The following is a 26753-nucleotide window of genomic DNA, read 5'->3' as shown; positions in this document are numbered from 1 at the left end:
AAAAAACAAACAAACCAGGGCCAGAGAGATGGCTCAGCTGTTAAGAGCACTGACTGCTCTTCCAGAGGTTCTAAGTTCAAATCCCAGCAGCCACAGGGTGGCTCACAACCATCTGTAATGAGATCTGATGCCCTCTTCTGGAGTGTCTGAAGACAGCTCCAGTGTACTCACATAGATAAAAAATGTAAAAAACATACAAACAAAAAAGAAAATGTCTTCTGTAGTTCCTAGGTTGGCCTTGAACTTGTTTTTAAACTTTTCTTTTAGACAGTTGAGAACCTGGCTTTTTTTTTTTAAAGGTTTTTTTGAGTTATGTCCTAAGACATATTTCTCTTGGAACTTAGAAAATTATTTTATGTATTAATGTGTTGCCTTCAGATATGTATGTGCAGCATGTGTGTGTTTGAAGCACACAGAGGTCAGACGGAAACACTGGATCCCCTGGAACTGGAATTACAGGCTGTTGTGAGCTAGCATGTGGGTGCTGGGAACTGAGCAGGGACCCTCAAAAGCAGCTAGTGTTAACTGCTGAGCTGCCCTGCTTCTCAGGCCCTGGCCTTGAGCTCTTTCAGTTAAGGTTTCTAGAAACCCAAACCAACTAACCAACCAAGCAAAGACAATCTGTGCCTTAAAACAGTAAAAGAACTGAAATCAAGTATGGGTTTTGTTTTTTGAGACAGGGTTTCTCTGTGTAGACCTGACTGTTCTGGAACTCACTCTAGACCAACCAGGCTGTCCTGAACTCAGAGATCTGCCTCTAGAGTGCCAGGATTAAAGGTGAGCGCCACCACCATTCTGGTTGCATAGATTGTGTTACGTCCTAAGTGATGTGCATTTTCTTGTGCTGTGTCTCCTGCTGCCTTCCTTGTTATTTATAGTTATAATGGATATGGCAGAATGTTTGTAGTAGAAAGGGAAAGTCAGGTTTTTTTTTTTTTTTTTTTTTTTTTTAAGGTAAAAGATTGTTTTCACAGTTGGGAAAATGGGTGTCAGTGAAACTGCTTTGCAAGCAAACATGAGGACCCGAGTTCAATTCCTTAGAACCCACCTGAAATGCCGGGCACGCCTCTACTTCTAGCACCGGGAATCGGAGGCAGGAGGATTCCCGTGACCCTCTGGCTTAGGTAGTCTAGTTTAATTGGTGAGCTTCAAGTTTACTGAGAGGCCCTGTCTTGAAAAATAAGGCCAGACTTGGTAGTGCACACCTTTAATCCCAGCACAGTGGGAGACAGAGGTAAGCAGATTCTGTGAGTTTGAGGGTAGCCTGGTCTACCTTCCTAGAGAGAGTTCCAAACCAGCCAGGCTACATAGAGACCTGGTCTCAAAGAAGCAGGAGGAGGAGGAGGCAGAGCTGCAGCACAGTGGACAGAGTGCAGTTTACCTTTAAAAGCTTGTAAACATCTCCACTTGTCACTTGTCATTTTGTAACACTACACAGTATTTCCAGCAGAGGGCACCTGGAGGCTGGAGAACAAATACTGGTGGTGAAGATGGGCTAAGTACAGAAAGTCCGTGAGCTCCTATAACACAAAATAATAAATCCCTCCCACCCTTTAAATTTTTTTATTTTATTTTATTATTTTTTTACGTTTGTGTGTTTGTTTAAATGTGTGGGGCTCCTGTATACCTGTATGCTCCTGTGAGGTCAGAAGACAGCCTGCAGGACTGTGTGGGCTCCAGATGGAGCTCAGACTGCCAGGCTTGGCAGCAAACCCCTTAATCACTGGACCATCTCACTGGCCCTCTTTACCCATCTTATTTTTTTCAGATTTTATTTTCAATTATGTTTATATGTCTATGTCTGTGTGTAGAAATGTGCAGATGCCTACAGAGGCCAGAAGAAAGGCATCAGATCCATCTTGGAGCTGGAGTCACAGGTAGTTATGAGCTGCCCAGTGTGGGTGCTGGGAACTGAACTGGACTTATGCAAGAACAGTAGATGCTTAACTGCTGAGCCATCCCTCCAGTCCAGTTTCCAACTTTTTATAAAGATATCTCTTTGATGTCTCTAGATATGAAGCAGAAGATACGCCAAGCCTGGAAGTCCTGGTTAATATACGTGGTTGCTCGTAGGACCAAGCTTCACATGAAGACCACTGCTCTAGAGTTTAGGAGACGGACTGTCTTATGGTGAGTGTGGGGCACCGCAGGTCAGCAAACATTATTCTACCTCAGCATTGGTATGATGCTTTAATTCACTCATCTCAGCACAATGCTTAGAATACAGTTGATACCTATATACGCATGGACAACATTCAGCTATAATATTGAACTTTATATAATCATGGTTAATTCTAATTAAGTACTTACAGTGTTCTAAGCCTTCTTAACTTTGTGTATATAATTTTGGTGGTAGGGATGTGAGCTGGTTAGTCTTATGTCAACTTGACACAAGCTAGGGTTAGTTATCTGAAAGGAGGGAACCTCAATTGAGTAAACTCTACCATAAGACTGGGCTGTAGGCAAGCTTGTCGGGCATTTTCTTAATTAATGATTGATAGGGGAGGGCCCAGCTCATTGTACATTTTCCCTGGGCTGGTGGGCCTGGCTTCAATAAGAAAGCAGGCTGAGCAAGCCAGGGGGAGCAAGCCATTAAGCAGTATCCCTTAGTGGTCTCTGCATCAGCTCCTGCCTCCATGTTCCTTTTCTGTTTGAATTCCTGTCTTGACTTCCTTAACTAATGAGCCATGATATGGAAGTATGAGCCAAATAAACCCTTCACTCACCAGGTTGCTTTGGTCATAGTGCTTCACCATAGCAACAGAAATACCAATTAGGATGGTGCCACAGGGGAATGAATGTAGGGTCTATCACGTGGTTAATAAATACTCCACCACTGAGCTATGTCCTTAGCTGTCTTTTTTCTTTGTAGACCAGGCTGGCCTTGAACTCAGATATCTGCCTGTCTCTGCTTGCCTCTTAAGCGCTGGGATTAAATCAAATTCCACCATACCCAGATCCTCGGTTCTTTTTACTTTTTATTTATTTATTTTTTGACTTACGATGTGTTGATTATTTATTTATTTTATTCTATTGATTTAAATTATTTTATTGGATATTCTCTGTATTTACATTTCAAATCCCCCCCCCATCTTTATTTTGGATATTTGACTTAGCCAAATAGTTAGGGTTACAGGTCTGTACCCACAGGTGGGGGTGTGTATGTGTTAAAATGTGAAGTATTTCATTCAATTCTTGGCATAAAATATAAGTACATTACTACATACATTGTCATGTACAGTAAGGCTCAGAAAAGTTGAAGGACTTGTATAAATTATTGTAAATTTGTCATTGAAAAAAAATGTGGGCTCACTGTTTACTTCAGCCACTGCCCTGCATCTCACCAACATCACACACACAGGACAAAGTTTTCTCACCGGGGCTAATGAGAATGTTCTCTGAGAGGCCAATGAAGAATTCCTTTGGGGATGTAAGAGACCAGTGAAAAAAAGAAAGGAAAATAAAAGGGGAAGAAAAGGATCTCTCTCTCTCTCTCTCTCTCTCTCTCTCTAATAAAAGGGGAAGAAAAGGATCTCTCTCTCTCTCTCTCTCTCTCTCTCTCACACACACACACACACACACACAAACACACACTGGATGGATAAAGCAGACTTCAACAATTTCCAACAAGCAAGCTCTTTTACATACACACATGTATACATATATATACACACATACACTTTTGATGAACTTCACACACACACACACACACACACACACACACACACACACACACACACACATACACACAGTCACACAGAGTCACATTGAGTGGTTAGGGCAAAGCTCCAGCAAGCAAGCAGGCTCCAACTTTATTTTTCTCCCATAACTTATATATCCCAGCAAAACCTTTTAAGCAGTATAAAATTGCAATGTGATTATATTCTATTTTTCCTCTAGTGAATGATTATGAAAAAACAGTATGTTCCTTAATACCTTTACATAAAAAATTATGTAGTACATATAAAAAAAACCAAATTATTCCCAAGAACCCACATTTATTTGTAACTAAGCAACTTATAGATTAACAAAGTATGAGCAAGCAAGATAATATTCTCAGCCAGTTTTTCTTACTGGCAGGCAGTAGTTTGTGGTTACAAAGGATCAATCATCTTATTATTTATCATAAAAAGGAATTTTATGAAAACCTTAAAAGAATTACAAATCTACTTTTATATAAAACATAAGTCATTTCTATTTTAAATCCTCAGGGTGCACATCTGCTTGTTACCAATTTGTTACGTTATATCAGGAAGCTGAGGGCAAAAATGAGTTCAAGAAGTTAATCATCACCTTGACCTTGCTTCAGCTAGAAAGTTGGCCAGTGCTGTTCAGGCAGCCATTGTTCTTGTCCCCTGACCTTAAAATATTCCTAGCTCAACTAGGAAGAGTATGCATTACTGAAGTTCGAATTGTTCCCTAAGGTTTTCTACCTCAGAGCCACTAACAAAAGAATCTTCACCTAGCTTCATAGCAATCTACTTTTCCAAATGCTCTCTAAGGGTGGAGGTGTTGCTGACAATCTACTTCTCTAAGTTCCTTCCTAGGGTGGAGATTGAGTCAGGAATCTGCTCCAGCAGCAGTGCTTGAGAAAGATCAAGTCTGTTACTGTGAGTGCCAGAGGTGCTGCCCAGCGAGGGCCGGAAGCTCCCTGGAGCTTTTGTACAGTTCTTAGATTAAGTGTTGTGAAGACAACTACAGAGAAAAACTCGTGAAATCCTCAGGACACTTAGTCCCCGGGTTCTGCCTTTCCAAGGCACACTTATGGCTGTGCTAACTGGTGGCCGAATTCATAAGTTCTAAAGCCATTTGTTGTTTCTTCTCCATGGCCCTTGACACGAAGTCTACTTTGACTCTCTTGATAAACAAAGCCTCTTTATAACTGGCTCTGTGCTTTGGCCTTGTGACTCTCTGGGTCCTGAATGTCAGTGTATAAAAGCTCAGGAGAGGTGGGTACTGAGTACAACCTGCAAGTTTACAGCTATACTTACTTAGAACTCAATCCATGATCCAACATGTGTCACTGGGTTGTTTCACCTCTCCATATCTCTATTTTCTCTTCTGTGAAATGGGTTTACCATTAGTTATCCTTCAAGGTTGCACATGTATATGAAAGGGAGTTTCTTCCTCACTTTCTTTTTTTCTTCTTAATTATTTATTTTTTATTTAATGTATATGAGTACACTGTAGCTGTCTTCAGACACACCAGAAGAGGGCATCAGAGCCCACTAGAGATGGTTGTGAGCCACCATGTGGTTGCTGGGAATTGAACTCAGGACCTCTGGAAGAGCAGTCAGTGCTCTTAACCACTGAGCCATCTCTCCAGCCCTCTACCTCATTTTTAAAGAAAGGATCTCTCACTGGATCTGGAATTCACCAATTCAGCTAAGTTGGCTGGCCAACTGCTGAACTTCCAGGGAACCCTCATGACTCTGTCCCTCAGCATGGAGGTTCCAGCTTGTCGCTGAGCCTGAGCTTTCATGTGGGCACTAGAGATCCAGACTCAGGGCCTCATGCCTGCATAGCAAACACTACCATCTGAGCATCCTCCTGGCCTTAAGAAATGAATTCAGTGAAAATGAGTTGTTAAAAATGCATTTAGCTATTGTTTTAGTGCATGTTGACTTTTGTTTTTCTTTGCAGCAGTAGGTCAACAGGTATTCCTTTAGAGATGGCACTGTGAGGGAGAGAGACCTGGGCTAAAGTTCAGAAACCTGGTTTAATGTAATGGTCCTTCTCTCTTCTGGTGGGTTCCCTCAAACCCTGACTGATTCCATCTTTGATTTGCTCTTTCAGTTCCTGGTGGAGCAAGTGGAGATGGCGACTAGGACAAGCCCGCGCAGAGCGTGCTCTCCACGCAGCGGCTGTGAAGCACAGAGCCCGGGGCATCCAGCTGCAGGTTTGTTTGGTATATTCAGGCTTCGGTGTTCTAGGAAGGCTTCTGTCTTAGTCAGGGTTCTGTTCCTGCACAAAACGTCATGACCAAGAAGCAAGTTGGGGAGGAAAGGGTTTATCCAGCTTACACTTCCACATTGCTGTTCATCACCAAAGGAAGTCAGGACTGGAACTCAAGCAGGTCAGGAAGCAGGAGCTGATACAGAGACCATGGAGGGATGTCACCTACTGGCTTGCTTCCCTTGGCTTGCTCAGACTACTTTCTTATAGAACCCAGGTCTACCAGCCCAGGGATGGCTCCACCCACAATGGGCTGGGCCCTTCCTCCTTTGATCACTAGTTGAGAAAATGCCTTACAGCTGGATCTCATGGAGGCATTTCCTCAACTGAGGCTCCTTTCTCTGTGATAACTCCAGCTTGTGTCAAGTTGACACACAACCAGCCAGTACGGCTTCTCTCTGCAGTTGCTTGTTGGGAGTGCAGCACAGGGGCCTGGGGCAGTGGGATAGAGAGCAGTGGAGAAGGTGAGGCTAAGGGATGGGCACGGCTGTCAGGGATATGCACTTGTTCTCCATGCAATTCCCACGCAGAGCTGATTTCACTAACTTCATTATAAACTGACAAAAGTATGTTCTTATTGCATTATTCTTTCTCTGTAGCAAACTAGAAAATAATGCAGGCCAAAACCAAGACTGAAAAGAGAACCCTGCTGCTTTGTCCTCACAGGATGTTTGGGTTTTGATTTTTGAGTTTTGTTTTTTTTTTTAAAAGACTTATTTATGTAATATATATATATACACATATATATGTATATATGTTTGTGTGTGTGCTTTGTCTTAATGCAAGCCAGAAGAATGAATCAGATGTCATTTTAGATGGTTGTGAGCCATGTGGGTCCTGGGAATTGAACTCAGGACCTCTGGAAGAGCAGCCAATGCTCCTAACCACCAAAGCATCTCTTTAGCCCTGATTTTGTTTTTTGCAACTGGATCTCATGTAGCCTGGACTGTCATTGAACTTGCTTTGTAGTGGAGGACGGCCTTCACTTTCTTAGCCTCTTGCCTCCACCTTCCAAGTGCTAGGACCATGCTCGTTGACTGAAAGCCACTGCTCTGTGCTGTGAATATATGTTAAGAAACACACCTGGCCTCTGAGGTCACCGTTACACGCTTGGCATACACACATCTGTACATGAACAGACACATACTCATAAACAAATGGAATTGCCTGTCCTGAAGGCTGAAAAGATGATTTAGTGGATAAGAGTGCTTAAGATAAGATCCGGTACCTTCTTGCCTTCTCAGGTACCTGGACTCAGGTGCGCGCGTGCACACACACACACACACAAGATTATAAATAAGGATGGGGAGATGGCTCAGCAGTTAAGAGCATCTCTGGCTGCTTTTCCAGAGATCTTGAGTTCAATTCCCAGTAACCTCATGGTTGCTCACAACCCTCTGTAGTGGGATAATGACATCTGACGCCCTCTTCTGGCATGAAAGTGTACATGTAGATAGAATAGTCATAAATAAATCATAAAAATAATTAAGTTAAATAAAAGAAAATAAAAATAGAATAAATAAAAAGAAGAAAGACTCCAAGTGAAATTTTAGCATGAAGGTAGCTAGCTAGAGAGAGAGAGAGAGAGAGAGAGAGATTTATTTTACATTATGTAAGTTTTTTTCCTTCATGTATGTTTGTGTGTGCACTATGTATGTGCCTGGTGTCCATGGAGGGCAAAAAAGTGTTGAATCCCCTCCTTGGGCTGCAGATGGTTGTGAGGTACCATGTGGGTGACAGACAGGATTTGCTCATGGAAAGGTTAAATGTGACTCCTGGCTTTGGCTGAGCAGATGCAACAGTGGAGTTGCCATTCACTGACATGGGACCGCTGAAGGAGAAGCAACCTTGTGGGGAAGAATGGGAGGAGCTGTGCTCTTCACGCTGAATGCTCAGCCTGATACTTCCTTAGAGTTGGCACAAGGAGGTACAGAGATGCTAAGGAAGCATGTGGAGTGCTGAGAAAGGGTCCAGGCAGGAACATACCATCCTGAGTCCTTGGAGAAGGATGGCTTTTAAAGCCAGGTAACCAAGTGACCAAGTACAGTGAGCAGAGTGACTGGAGAGGCTGTGGGATAGGCCTTGAGAAGTCATCAGCAGGAACAAGGATCCACCAGAGAAGGTGCTGTGTGCTGGGTCAGTGTGAGGACAGACGTGACCTTTGGGCTGAGCTACGTGGAAATGGTGATAGATTTGATAAGCAGTTTCGGTGTGTGCTTTCAAGAAAGCCTGGTAGGGAGAAGTTGCAAAGTGGCTATCTGAAGCGTCTGGTAAGGAAAGAACAAGTGTCAGACATAAGGCACAGTGTGTTAAAGGGTGAACCTTTGTATCTAGGACTGTGTCTGCAGATCCCGAATCACAGAAAACGTGGATGATACATACTCCTTAGCCTGTTTAACCTATTCTTCATGGGTATTTGTTTTTTGAGGATCTTATCATGTAGCTCTGGCTGTTCCGAAGTCCACTTCATAGACCAGGCTAGCTTCACCTCATAGAGATCCCCTTGCCTCTGCCTCCCAAGTTCTGGGATTAAAGGTGTGCATCACCATGTCCAGCCATTCTTCTTCTTTATCCACAGCCTCACGGAGGTCCACCTGTCTCTGCCCCTTCCCCTAGTACCATCAACACCTACCTCATTCTTCATGTTTTGACAACCATTCAAACACATTTTTTATTTCTTTTTAAATATTCAGGAAAAGTGAGGAGGGGCCAGGAGAGATGGCTCAGTGGTTAAAGGCACTGGTTTTCCAGAGGACCAGAGTTCAGTTCTCACACCCATATTGGTAGCTCACAATTCCCTGTAACTCCAACTTCTGGGTATCTGACTCCTCTGGCTTGCACAGGTACCTGCACACAAGTGCACACATATATAATTAAAAATAATAAAGTTCGGGATCTTATGATGAAGACCATGGTGGCCTCAAATTCATGATTCTCCTGCCTCAGCCTCCCAAATCCTGAGGTTACACGCAGGAGCTCTCATAGCAGTCTAAGAGTAAACATAGTTCTTTCTCTGTTTGGACAGTGTCTCGTGTAGGCCGTCCTAGCCTCCAACTTTCAATCCTCTTGTTCCTGCCTCCTGAGTACTAAGATCTCAGGCGTGTGGCACTGTGCCTGGCTTGTGCTTAATTTTTTTGAGCTACTTCAAAATTGTGCATGTGACATACACCCTAAGTCTACTTTGGTCGTAGCTTTAAAATAAAAAAGCTTTCTTTTATATAGCCACAATGTCATTATTTCCAGTGCACTTCATATTGATGTGACAGTGTATAACATATAGTTCATATTAAAACTGTGTGTTAGGTCAACCAGTCAGGAATACATAGTGGGATCCTGCTTCAAAAAGAAAGAAAGGAAAGAAAAGGGGGGCCTGGAGAAATGGGCTCATTGTTAAGAGTAAGTGCTGCTCTCATAGAGGATCCATGTTCCGTTCCTAACGCCCATATCAGGTCACCAAAGCCACCTGCAACTTCAGCTCCAGGGGCTCTAATGCCTCTGGACTCTGAAGGGTCCTCTGATGCGCACGCACAAATTTTAAAAAGAGGCAAACATAGCAGTGCACGTCTTTAATCCCAGCACTCAGGAGGCAGAGGCAGGCAAATCTCTGAGTTTGAGGCCAGCCTGGTTTACAAAGTAAGTTCCAGGGCAGCCAAAGTTTGTGTGTGTGTGTGTGTGTGTGTGTGTGTGTATGAATTGTGTCTATGTACCATGTATGTGCCTGGCAAAAAGAAGGTGTCAGAACCGCTAGAACTGGAGTTATAGACAGCTTTGAGCTACCTTGTGGGTGCAACAACCACTGAGCTATTTCTCCAGCCCCCTCATTATTTCTTTTTTTAGGACAAAATTTTTATGATCCATGATTGCAATGAAGTGTCACAGAAACTTAAATCAGAACAGCCATTGACACCAGTGTTCTGTCCATTTGATTCATCATCCTCTAAAGTTTCCAGAGCTGCATCTCTCCTTCTCCTAAGTGTATTTAGGAACAATTTCCTGTCTTCCCTCTGTTCACCAGCCCAGCTCTGCTCTAGTTCAGAAGTTTTCTTCAATTCCACCATGTACTTGCAAATTGCTTTTTATAACTTCTCTCTCTCTCTCTCTCTCTCTCTCTCTCTCTCACTTGTAACTCCACACTCCCCCACCCCAATTTGTTTTGTTTTGTTTGAGGCAGAATCTCATATAGCCCAGGCTAGCCTCAGGCCCACTATGTGGCTTCAAATGCCGTTTTCCTGATCTGGTCTTTTCAGGCTTGGCTACAGTGGCAGAAACAGCTTCTACTTAGCCAGCGAGAGAGAGGGAAGGTGGTCACCGCCTTACGACACTATCAGAGCTGGCAGAAGCGGAGGTCTTTGAAGGCTTGGCTTAAATACGTCCGTATCTGCAGGGTGAAGAGATGGCGGAACGGTGAGTTGGTAATATTCTTAATACAAAAATCATCTACCCTCTCTTTTCTGCAGCAGCTCTCCTTCCTAAGCTCCTCACCCTGGAAATGTAGGTCTGCTCCAAGTTCACCTCTACCCACTCCTGAACTCAGCTAGGAAGTTAATCTCTAGCTTGAGCTCACAGAGATTTGCCTGCCTTTGCCTTCTGAGAGCTAGATTGAAGGTGTGTGCCACCATGCCCAATGCTGTCACATGCTTACTTTTACTCAGTGAGCCATTTTCTGATGCTTGACCTGGACCAGCAGACTGCTCTTCGGTGACAGGGTCCTAAGGGAGATGTGGCTGAGAGAAGGGAAAATATAGAAGGTAGAACATGTGGGGATCAGACAGTCTTGCACAAGCTGTGTTTCATGCCAGGTGAGCTTATTGGGAAGTGAAGCATCTTATATACAGTTTCATGAGAGAAATGGACAGAGGCAGCATAAACTGTCATGTAATGGGACCACTTGGGAAGCTAATCAAACATTGTTTACAAGGGCAACATAGGGGATCATAAGAGCATCAGAGACAAAGCAGTCCCCTTGGGACTGCTGAACAGCACCGAATGAATGGTGGGAAGAGCTGGGTTCTTGGGATCTGAAGCCACACCCCCCCCAAGGCCCTGACACAGGCCATTTCTGGCTCTACCAAGCATGTTTCTGATTTTAGATTAGAAGCTGTATTCCTTTTTGGCATATTATAGCCTCAGGGAAAGCCTGGGCTCAGCCCAGTCCTCACCAGACACTTGGATTATTTGAGTTTGTCTTCCCTTATGCAAAAGCAAGCATGTGATTTGTGATGTTAAATTTTTTTGGATATTGATTTTTTAAGTGCAAAGGAAAGAAAAAAAATTATCACAGTTTCTGTGAAAAGTTTGGCAGTGAGGGATTCTCACGGATGCCATTATTGTGGTTTAGATTCCTTAGTGGTTTTAGAATTAGTTGATCCAGGGATTTTTCTTCTTTCTAAAGCCAGGCATATACTTGGCATAAGACATAGCTTATGAAAGACTCCCGACCCTAGCTTTTCTATCTTCTCTATCCTCTCATCTCCTGGCCTCCTCCCCCTTTAGACCCTGTCACTGAGAACATCCTGCTGGTCCAGGTCACCCCAGGAGCATGATCACTGATGCTTTTTATAAACAAGCTTTTTGAGTTTACACAGAAATGAATCAGACACTGGGCTGGACTCTAGGTTAGGCTCTCAGGCTCTTGTCCAAGTGAACCCCTTTTACCTCCTAGCCAACACTGCCTTGGCAAGTCCCCTGTATCTGTTGGGCATAGTGGTGATAGACCAACTCTGCAGGTGCCCAGGGCTGGGGAGCAAAGGCTTTTGGGCTGTTTGGCATGATGAGTGTTAATTGTGTGCCTCAAGCTACGGTCTGCTGGAGGTTACCAGATGTGAGCTCCTCAGTGTTGGAAGGATGTGTACCCTGAAGCTCGGGTCAGTGTGGCAGAAAGCTCAGAAGGCCCTTTGCCAGGATGATCTCCTCAGTGGTGTGTGACTTGAAGACTCAGCCTATCCAGGAATTACCCACATAGAGGCACAAACCATACAGTATCTTTAAAGTGTCAGTTACCATTCTGGACTATCAGCAACTAACCAGAAGCCTCACCCCTTGGGAGAACATTTTGTCTTTTGGTTTTCTTTGTGTAGTCCTGCCTGTTTTAGAACTTATTTTGTAGACCAGGCTGGCCTTGAACTCACAGAAATCCACCTGCCTCTGCCTCCTGAGTGCTGGGATAGAAGGTGTGAGCCATTACTACTCAACCAGGGAGAAGATTTTATTTTATTGCACATTCCTTTCTTGGTTTGGTTTCTGTTGCTGCGATAAAGCTACGACAAAAACCAACTTGGAGAAAGAAAGTTTATTTGCCTTATAGGTTGCAGTCTATTGTTATTGAGGGAAGTCAAGCAGGGACCTAGAGTATGTAACAGAAACAGACCATGGAGGAGTGCTGCTTCCTGGCCTTCCTCCTTTCTTCTGTCTCACTCAGTTACCGTTCTTATAGGATAGTACCATCCACAATGCACCGGGCCCTCCTATATCAATCAGTTACTAATTTAAAAGACATGCCACAGTTCAATTTGATGGAGACAATCAACCAATTTCTTCTTCCCAGATGTGTGAACTTGACAACCAGGATTAGCCATCACCCTATCCTAAAATTACAGACCTCTTTTCTTGGAGAGAGACTCAAGAAGTCCCAATATCTTTCTAGTATCTAGACAGCTCTTTTGTGTTGTAGTGTTTGGGGTTGAGCCGAAGGAGCCTCACATACTCTAAGCACATACTATCACTGAACTACACTGTCAACTTATTACCATTAATAAGGATTCTTTGTGGGAGTGTTCGTGAATCCTGCTCACTGCCATAAGTAGGGTTCAACCTTTGTGACCTCTCCCTTGGGGAATAGCACCCAAGAGTTATTTCTCTGTTGCAGAGATGGCTGTACAGTTCCACCGTGTTACTGTGCTCCAGATACATTTCTGTGATTGGCAGTGGGCCTGGGAGTGGAGGCAGAGCTTGTCTGCCCACCAGGCCCTGGTGGCGAAGCTGGCCAGGAAGATGGTCCTGCGGCGTGTCTTTGCACACTGGAAGCACTGTATCCTTCTTTGGCACTGACCTGTTCATCCCCCGCAGGGTGTCCTCAGTGTGAGGATCTGGATACCTTAGGCACCCATCCTTACATTGTCCATTCAAGTAATGTTCTTGACTCATGTTCAACTTCAGCTTAATTTCTTGTGTTTGGCGAGCTAGGTAGGTTTCTATTTCTGTGATAAACACCATGACCAACAGTAACTTGGAAAGGAGAGGGTTTATTTCACCTGACAGTTTATTTTCTATCATGAAGGGGCATCAGAATAGGAACTCAATGCAGGAATTAAAGCAGAGGAAATATCTTTCCTGGTTTGCTCTCCAAGGCTTATGAAGCCTGCTCTTTAAACAACCCAGGACCACCTGCCCAGTGGTGGGACCACTTACAGTGGGCTGGGCCCTCCCACCTTAGCCCTTAAATAAGAAAATGTCCTACAGACTTACCTGCAGGCCAGTTGGATGGAGGCAACTCCTCAGTTGAGAGTCCCTCTTTCTAAATAACTCTGGCCGTGTCAAACTTAGAAAAAAATTAATCAGCGCATGAGAGAAACCCAAAGCCTCACAGCATTGTCTAGTGGGGAAACAGGTGTGAAAGTGGGTCTTGATAATATGGTGTGTTAGTGCTATTAAAGGTTTAAATGGGAACCATCTTGTGTGCCCAGCACTCAGGAGCAAGGAGGCAGAAGCATCTTAAATGCAAGGCTAGCATGACCCTAGCTCCAGACCCTAGCTTCAGACCCTAGCTCAGACTTTTTTTTTTTTTTTTTTAAATAAAAGGTTTTTGGAATCCTAGAAGGTTCAGGCATTTGAAAAAGTGACCACAGATTCTTCTGGGAGTCTGAAGAATTCACACGCCATTCACACGGGTTTATTGATGAGAAGACTAATGGTCAAGAATATCTAGTCAGGGGCTGGAGAGATGGCTCAGCAGTTAAGAGCACTGGCTTTTCTTCCAGAGAACCCGGGTTCAATTTCCAGCACACACATGGCAGCTCCTGTCTGTCTGTGGCTCCAGTTCCAGCGCTTCTGACGCCCTCACAGAGACACACATGCAGGCAACCCACCAATGAACGTTAAAATACCTTATATATTTTTTAAAAATGTGGCCAGGTGGCACATGCCCTGAGTCTCAGCATTCAGGGCAGACACAGACAAATAAATCTCTTTGACTTTGAGGTCAACCTTGTCTACATAATGAGTTCCAGGCCAGCCAAAGCTATGTAGTGAGACCTTGTCTCAAAAAAAACCAAAACTCAAAAACAGGTGGTGAATGTGGCTCGTGGATTGGTCAGTGTGGGCTGGGGACCTTTCATAGAGCCCTCTGTCGGTCAGTGTGGGCTGGGGGCCTTTCATAGAGCCCTCTGTCGGTCAGTGTGGGCTGGGGACCTTTCATAGAGCCCTCTGTCGGTCAGTGTGGGCTGGGGACCTTTCATAGAGCCCTCTGTCGGTCAGTGTGGGCTGGGGACCTTTCATAGAGCCCTCTGTCGGTCAGTGTGGGCTGGGGGGCCTTTCATAGAGCCCTCTGTCGGTCAGTGTGGGCTGGGGGGCCTTTCATAGAGCCCTCTATCGGTCAGTGTGGGCTGGGGACCTTTCATAGAGCCCTCTGTCGGTCAGTGTGGGCTGGGGACCTTTCATAGAGCCCTCTGTCGGTCAGTGTGGGCTGGGGGGCCTTTCATAGAGCCCTCTGTCGGTCAGTGTGGGCTGGGGGGCCTTTCATAGAGCCCTCTGTCGGTCAGTGTGGGCTGGGGACCTTTCATAGAGCCCTCTGTCGGTCAGTGTGGGCTGGGGACCTTTCATAGAGCCCTCTGTCGGTCAGTGTGGGCTGGGGACCTTTCATAGAGCCCTCTGTCGGTCAGTGTGGGCTGGGGACCTTTCATAGAGCCCTCTGTCGGTCAGTGTGGGCTGGGGACCTTTCATAGAGCCCTCTGTCGGTCAGTGTGGGCTGGGGACCTTTTATAGAGCCCTCTGTCGGTCAGTGTGGACTGGGGGACCTTTCATAGAGCCCTCTGTCGGTCAGTGTGGGCTGGGGGGCCTTTCATAGAGCTCTCTGTCGGTCAGTGTGGGCTGGGGACCTTTCATAGAGCCCTCTGTCGGTCAGTGTGGGCTGGGGACCTTTCATAGAGCCCTCTGTCGGTCAGTGTGGGCTGGGGGACCTTTCATAGAGCCCTCTGTCGGTCAGTGTGGGCTGGGGGGCCTTTCATAGAGCCCTCTGTCGGTCAGTGTGGGCTGGGGACCTTTCATAGAGCCCTCTGTCGGTCAGTGTGGGCTGGGGACCTTTCATAGAGCCCTCTGTCGGTCAGTGTGGGCTGGGGGGCCTTTCATAGAGCCCTCTGTCGGTCAGTGTGGGCTGGGGACCTTTCATAGAGCCCTCTGTGCCCTACTCAGGAATTTACTCATCCTGATGCACTCAGGGCTTCAGAAGAGTTCAGGAGTGTTCATGAGAGCCAGTGCACTGAAATGTGTGCTTTAGAAAAGATGTTTCTAAGGACACTGAGATAGCGTGCTGTCAAATCTCATTACCTTCATTTTGAGCCTTGATGGAAGGAAAGAACAGACTCCTGCAGGTTGTCCTCTAACTCACGGCACATACATACACACATAGAGATACATGTCATTTGAATTACTTTAAAAGAGAAGACGGTCCTAGGTTAGAGGGGAGAGGCTTGCCCAGAGGGACAACTCAGAAGAGGAGAGAGCTGTGAGAGAAAACTGAGCAGAGCAGAGCAGATGGGTTGGTAGCTGAGAAAATGAAGAGTGTTGGATGAGAAAAGATCTGAAAACCAAAGTTATAGCTCAGCCGTCTGACTGGCTCATGATACCAAACAATGCACACTCAGCTTGCTAGGTGATGGTTCCAGATGCTCAGTGCTCGTAAGAAAGTGGTAGCAAGTCATCTCAGGCGCTTTAGCCATGCACCAAATGGGCATCAAGAGAAGACTAACATGACCTGGCTCTTTGATAGAACTTCCTTGGGTCACCAGAAGGAGACAGGTGACTGTCATCCTGCTTAGCAGGCCTGTCATGCTTAGAGCCATGCCCCTAGGTGGCTCATAGGAAGTATACCTATTGTGTCAGGGTGGAACCTTGTTAAACTGGAGGCCTTAACTTCCTGGCAGACATGCTACTACAGGCAGAAGAGGCTGCCCAGCGTGCGGCAGCAGAACAACACCACCAGCACTACCTGCTGGTAAGAGTACCAGAGTTTGGGGCAGCCGTGGGGGTGTGCTCTCTGGGCTCCTGCTCCATACTAGCCCCTGAGCATAGCTGGTTCTGAGTTAGCTGTAGTCTGTGTTTGCGTTTTGAAGCTAAGAAAGTGATGAATCAAGTCAAAGATTTAGAGTTGAAAGGGAACCTCAGAGGGGATCTGATCCTGGGGTCTTTACACTGTGGACCTCTTCTGAGCGACAGAGATCAAAATCTTCATCCTCAACCAGAGTCAAGGTCTGGAGAGTTGGTTCCTGTTTTGTGGGCTGCTCCTCCCTCAGGAGCTGGTCTTCAGGGAAGACTTTTAGGAAGCCCCGGTGCTCCACAGAACACTGAATACAGCTAGTTCTGTCTTAACCTCCTCTCTGGTACTTTGCTTCCATGGTGTGCATGTGATTGGTGACAGAGTTGGGAATGTGATCCCAAGAGTTCTGTCCTAGTGTCCTTCTCTGTTGTTTTGATAAACTATCCCATAGAAGTGGCTCAAATGGAAAGAATTAAACGGTTGAAGCCTGTCAGGGCAGCAGGAGCTTGAAACAACTGGTTGTGTTGCTTAGCTCCCTTTCTCTACTTACACAGTCCTGGATCCCAGCCAGAAGCGAGGTGGGTCTTCCCATGGAAGTTAATACAAGGAAGACAGTCCTCAGTAGGCAGGAACAGACGCCCATCTCCTAAATAATTGTAGATTCTGACAAGGTGGCAGTGAGTACCAACCATCACAGATTCACCTGAGTTCATTCTGGAAAACCACTTTTATAATTATGTAAATGAATATATTAACTCTTAGGTGGTTCCCAAGTCTGGGATTAGAGGCATGTATCACCATGCCCAGCCAATATTCAACCCTTTAGAAATTTTTTTTCATATGGGTCAAGGGGAGCCCCCTAGTTAGAGGCAACGCTGTATTTTCCTGTGAAGCCAGTGTTACTGAGAGCTTGCTAAGTTAGCTTCTATTAGGAACGTGGTAGAGAAACCGCAGAGAACTGGAACATCCCTGAACGACACTGGCTTCCAGCGATGCTTTTCTTGTTCGTGCTTCTATAGATTCTGACGCACCTTTATAATTCCTCCTATCGTTTTTCTGTGTAGTATTCTTGCTTTAGAGCCTTAAAAGACAACGTGACCCAGGCCCAGCTACGGAGAATGCAAAAGACCCTTGCTCACCGGCTGCATGATACTACAGTAAGAGTCCCCTTCCCCTCCCAAACAGGGCTTTGCTGTACGGTTAGCTCAGGCTGGCCTCAGGCTCACTGTGTGGTCTGGGCTGGTGTTGTGTTCACAATCTGCCTGAGTCCTGGAATCACAGGTGGGCACACTACGCAAGGTGCTTTATTTAGATTTTAGACTCCAAAATCTCATGCTTCCCATTTTCTTTGTTCGTCTGTACCTGCTGATAGAGAAATTTGTTTTAGCCATTTTTAGTTCTCCTTACCCACCCCACCCTACTCCAGTTTGCTAAGAAAACAGTACTTGACTTAGATGTTAGGGACTAGGGTATCGCTAGACAGTACAAGCCTGTGTAGTCCTGCACTTGGGAGGCTGCTTGTATGTTTCCACCGTAGGCAGTTCCCCTCAGTGGTTTGTGGATCAGGGGCGACCGCTCTCTTGATTGGTTTTATCTCCGAGTGTAGATTTTCTGTTTTAAATGATTGAGCACACAGGAGAACAGAGCATGGTATAATGATCTACGTACTAGGTAGACTCAACGTTTATTAATACTTGCTTAAATTTTTTCCCTAAATAACTTCGAAGTAAATTATAAACACCTAAACACTTCAGTATGCACTACCCCCCAAACGAGCAGTTTTACATTGTAGGATTTTTATAATCCTAACAAAATTAGCAGCAGTTTCTAACACCATCCAGGCCATTTCCAGATTTTCACAGTTGTCCTTCCTCACGTCTTTGCAGTAGGTCAGTCAGTGTTACACTTCCTGTTAGTCCTCATTTATTTGTCTGAAGACAGTCTTGATGTATAGCCCAGATTGTCTCCATTTTCCATCCTTCTGTCTTCTCTCTCTCCACACTCTAGAGCAGTGTTCTCTCTGCATTCTAATTAAGAAGTCTCAGATTCTCTAGAGCTACTAGAAGCACCTTTAACACTGGCCCGGAATATGTCTCCCTAGGCCAGCTGCTTTGAGTGGGCTGCTCCAGAGTGGGGTAGGGCTTCCTGTGAGGACTCACAGTGAGCTGGGGACAGTGCTTACACCGAGAGACCTCTCTTTTCTTATTGTAATAAACTCATTTTCTCTTTCTGTAGCTGCTTCACAGGTTCTGGAACCTCTGGCAGTCTCGAATTGAACAGAGGGAGGAGAGGGTTCAACCCCCCTCACTGCATGCAGCCCAGAGCCACTACAGGTAGGAGCTGGCTTCAGCCTTGGCCTGTCTACGGACACCTGGTTATTTTGATGAAGGGTTGTCTAAGAACCAATTACTCTGGCATTAGTTAGTGCCAGACTTAGGAAGGTCTTTTAGTCAGGCATGGACAGTGCCCTTAATCTCAGTGTTCTGGTCTGCACAGCAGTTCCAGAGCAGCCAGGGATACACAGTGAGGCCTGTGTGAATGTTTTCTGGCATCTTCTCTTGTGCACATGTCATAACTATACTTTGACACAGTTGCACAGGACTGTCACCTGGAACAAAACACAGAAAACAAACAAGCAAGCAAACATCCATCAGGGCCTTATCTTGGTGGAAGCCACATTCATAATGGCTCCTAAGTGGTTTGCTTTTGGTGTGTGTGCACTGTGGCTGGTGAAAGAGTTCAGCAGCAAAGTACTTGCTTAGCATAGGCAAGGTGAGTTTGAGCCCCTCTGCACTGAAGCAAAAGAAAAAAAAAAAAAGGAAAGAAAGAAAAAACATTCTGTGAATTGCTAATTTTTTATTATTTATTTATTTAGAGAATACTTTATTGGTTTTTGTAATTAAACCCATGTAAATAAAACCTTACATATTTCATACAGTGTGTTATCCCTGTACAAATGGGGAAAAAGTAAGTTCAACATTTCTAGACCAATATGGCTGTTAATTTCTGTACAATGCCCACTCAACACAGTAAACTGGGATACTTTTTTCCAAAGTTGACACCACAGCTAAAGGTTCCAGAAATTCAAATTATATATATGTAAATATATATATGTTTATATTTCTATAAAAAGACCAATAATAGCAGTATGTTATGCATCAATAGCAGCAACAGCTTTTCCAGGTTCTGCAGTCATTTGAACAAAATTATAGAGATATCTAGCACACTCTATTAAAAAAAAAAGAAGACGTAAAGAACAAAACCCCAGAGAACAGCACAGTTCTGTTACTCTTGTGGTACCTGGCATCATTTCTTTAAATTAGCTTCTCAATCATTATCTGGGAAGAAAACATTGTGAGCAACATCACTAAAAACAGCTCTGGTAAAGCACGGCCACCACTACGTATCATAGAGCAGGTACGAGCTATTTTCCGTCCACAGAGGGCTGATACAGCTCTGTCCTACATCTGTCATCCCAGAGGATACAGTTTAAAAGACATTATCTGAGACTTGTTTCTCCTTTTCCAGCAAAGGATGGTGTGATACAGCTGTGCAAAGAAACACACTTAGACAGGACGGTAGGATTTCCTTCCACTAGTGACACCATTCTAAGGACTCATTCTTTCCATGAGTGTCAGCTAAAAACCGTTATTAAAAATGAAATATCCCCAAAAAGCATATAACCACTGGATTCATGTGAAGATGACCTAGTGGAGACAAGCTAGACCTCACCTTACCAGCACTTCATCAAATCTGTTAGGTTTAGATGGTGAGACCTCCACAGGCGGAGATGCCAAGCAGTGCTTCAAAGCTCCAGACCACAGTCAAGCACGGCATCATTTACAACAGAAGCAGAAGCCGTGTGTTGCTCATCCGAATATACTCAAGGATGCTGACATCAATATTTAATCATCTGCTCACTCATCCACAAAGGGGAGATCAGTTACTACTGTACTTTATTGTGTTCAACCAAATCACCATGTTACAAAAATAGGAAGGTGCCATACTGAAAAATAAGGCTCCTCTATCTACACCAGATAGCATCATTTTACTTTCAAGCCTAGAAATGCCATAGACACATCCAAAGAACACGAGGGAGCAAAAGAAACCACAGCTGGTGTATTAACGGGACCACCCAGTGTCCAGCTGAGCTACTTCGTGGTTATCATTCTCCTCCTCCTTCTGGTGTTTCACACTTCTTAGGACTAAACTGTATGCACTTACAGACTGTCTGCACACTTGTGTATAAACCAACTGAAGATGCAGATGTTACAGAGGAGGTGCGAACCTGTGGAGCCTCATTGTAATTGGCGTAGCAGCTCTGTCAGTGTAAAATGCTCTATGCCCCTTGTGTGTCTCACAGGATAATGTCACAGATCACTTTACCCCTGTGGCTGCTGGCATTGTGTGACTTCACTTTCCCTGCCCACCCACTCCCGGGAACTGCTAATGTTAAAGGGTCAGGTTAGGAAGACATTTGGGACTCAGTCTTTCTTGAAATAGGGAATATCCTCAATTGTTTAGAACTGGTCATCCTGTTAACTGCATTTATTTTAAAGTAAATATCTATGAAGGAAAGTTAAAAACATATAAAAGAATGTATAAGTTAAAATAAAAGCTGCTAGGCCCCCTACTTCCAAGCCAGAGATGGTTGCATATTTAAAAAATGTCTTGACACCTTTTTCTTCCTCAGCTCATGGTGTCACCAGTGTAATCCGCAGGTACTGCCCAGTTTTGGAGCTTTTTATTATTGATTGATTGATTGTTCTAGGGATCCAGCTCAGCGCTTCTCACAGCCCTCCTCCCACCAAACCACTTCCCCAGCTTCAGACCATGTTTTTAATGAGTCAGTAAGAATCCCAGTATTCTGGGCTGGAGAGATGGTTCAGCACTGAAGAACACGGATTGCTCTCTCAGAGGTCCCAAGTTCAGTTCCCAGAACCCACAGAGTGACTAGCAATCATTTGTAAGTCCAGTTCCAGAGGACCCAGGGCCCTCTATGGACTCTGGGTACATGTGGCACACATGCATGCAGGCAAACACTTAGACACGTAAGACTGCAAAAGGAAAATTCAATTCAGAGTTGTCAAGGTATGTCTATTCTAAATCCTGTTTTACAAAGGCAAGCATATCATCCTCACAGCTGGTATCACATTACATGGAAGAGAGATCAGCCCTGGGTTTGGCCATAACTCCAAGAAGTTCGGAGATTTCCTATCCTAAATCCTAGACATACTGTGCTTGGTGCTCTTAAGTTTCCAAGTGAGCCATCAAGGGCTGCAGTGTAGCTCAGTGGTATAGGCCACTTGCTTAGCAAATGTCCCCTGCAAAGTTTCAGGTCAGACGATAGGTTCTTCACTTTCCTCTCTCTGAGAATGAAACTATTAAGTCCATGGGGTGCGCTGAACCCCCAAGAAGTAACTGTACCCAGATACAGCTGCTTAAAAACACAATAAAATCTTATAGCTTGAAACCTGGCAGTATTGATGCGCAGTTCTTTGGTTTTCTGTGTTTTGTTCCAGGATGACAGTCCTACGCAAGTGTGTCAGGGTGTGGTCACGGTATGTGCACAAGAGAAGATGCCAGCAGGTATGGAGCACAGTGAAGCAGACAGCTCAGCTGTCTACTAGTGGCATTTGGAAGATGCGCGGGGAAGGCCTGTGCAGTGGACCCGGCTCTGGTCTGGAGGCATCAGTCTGCACAGCCCAGTCCTTCATCGATGGGATGCTGCCAGAAAGACAGGCTCTTCCCAGCCTGTTGGGGCCATACTCAACCTTTTCTTTTCTGAACTGCCCCTCCCACTCCTGTCTCATGCCCCAAAGTGCTAGGATTATGCAAGTGTGCCTCTACGCCTGGCCCCCACGGAAGAGATGCCTACTGCACACCAGCTTTGCCTTAGATCCTGTGCCTGAGATGATGGTACAGCTGTGACACACACACACACAAAAGAACTGCTGTCCCCCAGCCTCATGCAAGGGTGGCAGAGAAGTGTGACTTGAAGGTCACTTCTGACAGTTGGGCACAAGTTTCTGGAATGCTAAATGAAGGCTTTTTAAAAATTCATCTGTGAGTGCATGTGAGAGAGATGTGTACAGGTGTGTGTGTGATGTATACAAGTGTCTACAGAGGCCACTTAGAGCTGGTTTTGAGTTGTGTAATGTAAGCTGAGAATCAAACTCATGTGTTCTCTGGAAGAGCAGGAATTGCTCTTAACAGCCGAGTTGTCTCTTTAGTCCCTAAGTAGAAGATACTGCTACCAGATTGAGACTGAATAGGGATGTTGGTTCATTTGATGATACTTTCATAGAAAGTGCCTATGTTTGGTGTCCTTGGTGGTAAGAGGAAGACACCAGCTAAACATCCCTCAGTTGTTTTGGCACTGCCATCTTTGCTCCACAACGTCATCTGCTGCCAATCTGACTGACTGGGATAGAGTGGGAGTTTGGAGCAGACTCTACCTAAGCTGTCTCTGTCCTTCAGGCCGCCATTCAGCTGCTAGTCATTCCCAAGTGTTCTGTGTGTCTGCCCCTTGCTGTACCTGTAGCTCTGAAGCTCATGGCCTTGCCACCGTAGGGGCTCCCTCCACCCTTGCCAGTCACTGCCTGTGTGATTAAACAGAGATTAGCATACAGTTGTGAGCCGCCATGTGGTTGCTGGGAATTGAACTCAGGACCTCTGGAAGAGCAGTCAGTGCTCTTAACCACTGAGCCCTGTCCTCGGCCCCTCATGGTACATTTTTAACATAGCAGACTGGCAAAGATCAAACATAATAACATTTCATTCTGTTCCTACTTGTATGAGAAGCAATCTTCTGTCAAGAGTGTGTCTCTGAACACTCACTTCACAAGGCCATTTGTTTTTGTCTTAGTTACTGCAGGCCAGAGCAGATGGTCATTTCCAGCAGAGAGCACTGCCTGCTGCCTTCTACACGTGGTACCGCGTCTGGCGATGGCAGCAGCAGAGTCAGGTGCTCCACACCAGAGCAGTGCGTTTTCATAGGTATGCTGTGCAGTTCCTGTGTCTGGAAGGCCTTGGCTTTGTGGTACTGGTTTCCCAGCCCCCAGTCCCTGGTCCTCTAGGTTTTCAGGAATGAAGGGTTTATGACCCATGGAGCAGGAAAAGGTAGCCAGTACCTCCCCCGGGACCACCTTCAGCCATCCTCCTTGCAAGTATTTTCAGAACACTTGTGGTTTATGCTCTGCTCTTCTTTGATGAGTACAATTTCCTGTTAGTGTTGAAATGAGAGCTTTGATAGAGTCTCACATTGTATGATTTCCCTGAAATGCTGTGCTCTTGTTCTATAAGACATGGCCTTTTGACGTCTTAGAACAGCAGTTCTCAACCTGTAGGTCATGACCTTTTCGCAGGGGTCACCTTAGGCCATTTGAAAATACAAATATTTACATTATGATTCATAGCAGTAGCAAGATTACAATCATGAAATAGCAATAAAAATCATTTTATATTTGGGGGACGTCACCACAACATGGGGAACTGTATTAAAGGGCTGTAGCATTATGAAGGTTGAGAACCACGGTCTTAGAAAAATGATCACTCACATAGTTAGAAAGGGCATGAAGCCAAGGGTGGTAAAGGTGCACATCTTTAATCCCAGCACTTAGAAGGCAGAGGCAGTTGGATCTCTGTGAGTTTGAGGCCAGTGTAGTCTACAAAGTAAGTTCCAGGTCAGCCAAGTGTGATGCAGAAAAACTAAAAACTAAAATAAAAAATGTCTCTCATTGGAAATGCTTGGCTTCTAGTCAGTTTTTCTCACTTGTGTGTATTTAGAGAGGCATTAGAGAAGCAAGTATTTGCTCTTTGGAAGCAGAAGATGTCTCAGCATCAGGAAAACCGCTTGGCAGAGAGAATGGTGAGTGGCTTTCCTTGGGGAGGGTCCATTGTATGCACTTGCCCTGGGGTACCCCTCAGAAAGTCACGTAAACCCTGGTCTACCTGCCAGGCCAGGAGCCTGGAAGAGTCTAGAAATGATAACTGATGTCAGCTGCCGGAAGAATATTTCTTCTGCTGGACACAGGCTCTCCTCTAGCCTCTGATTTGCTCTCCTTCTGGATTGTTCTGTTTCCTGCCTCAGGCTATACTGCAGGCAGAACAGCAGCTTTTGCGTAGGTTCTGGTTCGTGTGGCACCAGCAGGCAGCCGTGCGTCACCAGGAGCGACAGCGGCAAGCCATGGCCATCGCCCACCACCACAGTGGGCTGCTCAGGAGGGCTTTCTGCATCTGGAGGGAAAGCACGCAAGGATTTAGGACGGAGTGAGTGGCGTTTCTACTCCAGAGCTCCTCCCCCCAGGCCAGCTCTGGCTCAACCTGTAGTGTTGTGTCAGTTTAGGCTGGTTGTGTGTCCTGGAAATTCAGTTTAAACAAGGGACAGGACCTTTGAATCTATCTTTGGACTCTGATGGTCTGAAACCCAGCTACACCTTGCTTTCTGCCTGGGCCCCATGTGGTTAGTGGCAGGGCATATAGACTAATGGGCCCATTATCAGGTGGCTGCACACTTACTAGTGGGCAGGTTATGACAATTTTAACCAGACCACAAGGCTTCAACAGAGGCGTGCGTGGAGTCCATGTGTCCAGTGCAAAGATGTTCAGTCTTGAAGCCCCATGAGGTTTCCTGGAAGCTTTTGAATCTGTGTTTCTTGGGAGAGACCCAGATCATCAGGCAGCTTTTAAGAGAACCCTTCACTCCCAGGGCTCAGTGAGGATAAGCACCAGGGGCTGCAAAAGGGAGTTCTGAGGCACTCAAAACTTGTGGTCTAGCTCCTGCTGAGCTTCCCCTGTTTTTCCACAGAAGGATGGGCAGGGTGCAGGCTGCACACTTCCACTCGGCACGGCTCCTGTGTTGGGCCTGGAGCAAGTGGAGGGAGGTAAGGCTTTGGCACGGCACAGCCTGAGTGTGGCTTTTGGACAGGTGGAGCTGTTTGTCCATATGACTCAGAGCAGACAGATGGGTACCTCCATATGCCTGTGGACAAGGGCTACAGTGAGGCAGTACTCACTTTTGTAAGGGATTGGCTCAAGGTTTTTTTTTATGTGTGGGGCTATTAATAATCTGAACTTACTGACTGTAAAATTCCTGGTCTGGTCTGGCCATTCATAGAAACTCTACTAAGGGTTGTAACATTGAAGCCAATACCTGCCCAGCATTTCCTGTCAGGCACTTGCTCATTTGACAGCCACCAACTCCTAGGATTGAGGCTCAGTTAGTGTATTCCCCTTATGTGAGCTCACAAAATAAAAAAATCCCAGACATTGCTTCAGTGAGCTCCCACCTGGCCCTGGGCCCACAGTCCCCACTCTTCCCTGTGTCCAGTGCCTAACCCTGAGGATGGAAGAGCAGCAAAAGCTGAAGTGTGCAGCCCTGCACAGACAGCGCACCTTGCTTCACAGAGCTCTCCAGGAGTGGCTGGTAGGAGCCAGCTCTTTCTTCCAGGTCTCCTCACTTTGGGGTAGGGGAGGTTTCTGGAAGTGTTTATGTTCCTTCCCAGAGTGATCTGACAAGGCTCAAAACATCAGGTACCCCGGAAGTGCTACCTGAGGTGCCAGCCTTCCTGGAAACCTGGTTTCTCTGGGAGTTGGGCCTTGTGGAACATTATAGTGGAGTTGGGTGCTGGCCTTGGGATGGAGACCTTCAACCTCTTCCACTCTGATAGCTCTGGGCATGGCAGCCACTGTGGTAAATGTGTGTCTGAGGCCTACTTGTATAGGGAGAAGTGTGCGCCCAGGGGTGGCTTCCAGTCTTCATCTCCCACAGGCTTACCAGGACAAGGTGAGGAGTGTTCTACAGGAAGTGGCAGCCAGGGAGAGACAGCACAACAGGCAGCTGCTGCGGTGAGTCTTTGCTGCCTTTGGATCTGAGCAAAGACCTTCCAGAGTCAGGCCTTGCCTCAGGCCTCCTACTGCTCAAGGGTTGATTCTGGCTTTCCCTCAGCAAGCCATGCATCTTCTGGCCCACCTCAGCATGCCCTGGTCTGCCCTGTGCAGGTAACCTGGAAGGCACTCTCACACAGACCCTCACCAGAGACCCACAAAGAAGCCTGTTTGTCGTGTTCTGAGTGTTTCCCCTCCATGCTTCACACCTAACCTTCTGTACCTCCTGATGCACTGTGTCATCCCCACTCTTGTCTGCAGTCTCCCTGTCAGCTCCCAGACTGTCTGCCTCTCTAGAGACTGTCTGTAACTCTCACCTCCACCCCCACTCCTTGTAATCCAAGTTCGGAACGCATTCTTTCCCAGTTGGATGCTCCTGCTCCCTCTCCCTTTGTATTCGTTCAGTACACAAGTACACACTGTTCTGGCTGTGTGTAGGCCATGGCCCTTGTGGACTTTAAACACCATCACTCCTCTGAAGTCCCTTAAATAGACTAGAATGAGAGAGCAAGTATGTGCTGGGGTTCATGTGCCTCTTATCTCACTGTGAATCACCTGATTTGTTATTGCCTGGTTACAGCTGTGCTCCCTGTGATATCCCTGCTGAGGAGTCAGTGGTGGCCTGGTGTACTGCTGGCCACCTGGTCGCAGCTAGTGCCTG

At 45.8% G+C, this 26753-nt stretch overlaps 1 protein-coding gene across 1 annotated transcript in view; it reads left to right on the top strand.

Annotated features, from left to right (window-relative positions):
- The window catches only part of SFI1 (SFI1 centrin binding protein), a gene marked incomplete at its 3' end in the record, with an annotated part of 61035 nt that overhangs the window by 24522 nt on the left and 9760 nt on the right, over positions 1-26753 (top strand). Inside the window, exons 7-20 of the mRNA XM_080936238.1 lie at positions 2013-2130; positions 5797-5899; positions 10203-10359; positions 12821-12982; positions 16092-16162; positions 17269-17361; positions 18440-18537; positions 21727-21793; positions 23073-23203; positions 23993-24074; positions 24297-24475; positions 25014-25089; positions 25536-25631; positions 25977-26053. Of these exons, the coding sequence (XP_080792364.1) occupies positions 2013-2130; positions 5797-5899; positions 10203-10359; positions 12821-12982; positions 16092-16162; positions 17269-17361; positions 18440-18537; positions 21727-21793; positions 23073-23203; positions 23993-24074; positions 24297-24475; positions 25014-25089; positions 25536-25631; positions 25977-26053 (1510 nt within the window). The remainder of the gene's footprint in view (positions 1-2012; positions 2131-5796; positions 5900-10202; positions 10360-12820; positions 12983-16091; positions 16163-17268; positions 17362-18439; positions 18538-21726; positions 21794-23072; positions 23204-23992; positions 24075-24296; positions 24476-25013; positions 25090-25535; positions 25632-25976; positions 26054-26753) is intronic.

This window comes from Micromys minutus, assembly GCF_963924665.1.
Source record: "Micromys minutus genome assembly, chromosome: 1".
Classification (NCBI taxonomy): domain Eukaryota; kingdom Metazoa; phylum Chordata; class Mammalia; order Rodentia; family Muridae; genus Micromys; species Micromys minutus.
The sequence above is the reverse complement of the archived record's forward strand: the minus strand, read 5'-3'. Positions and strand labels throughout refer to the sequence as shown.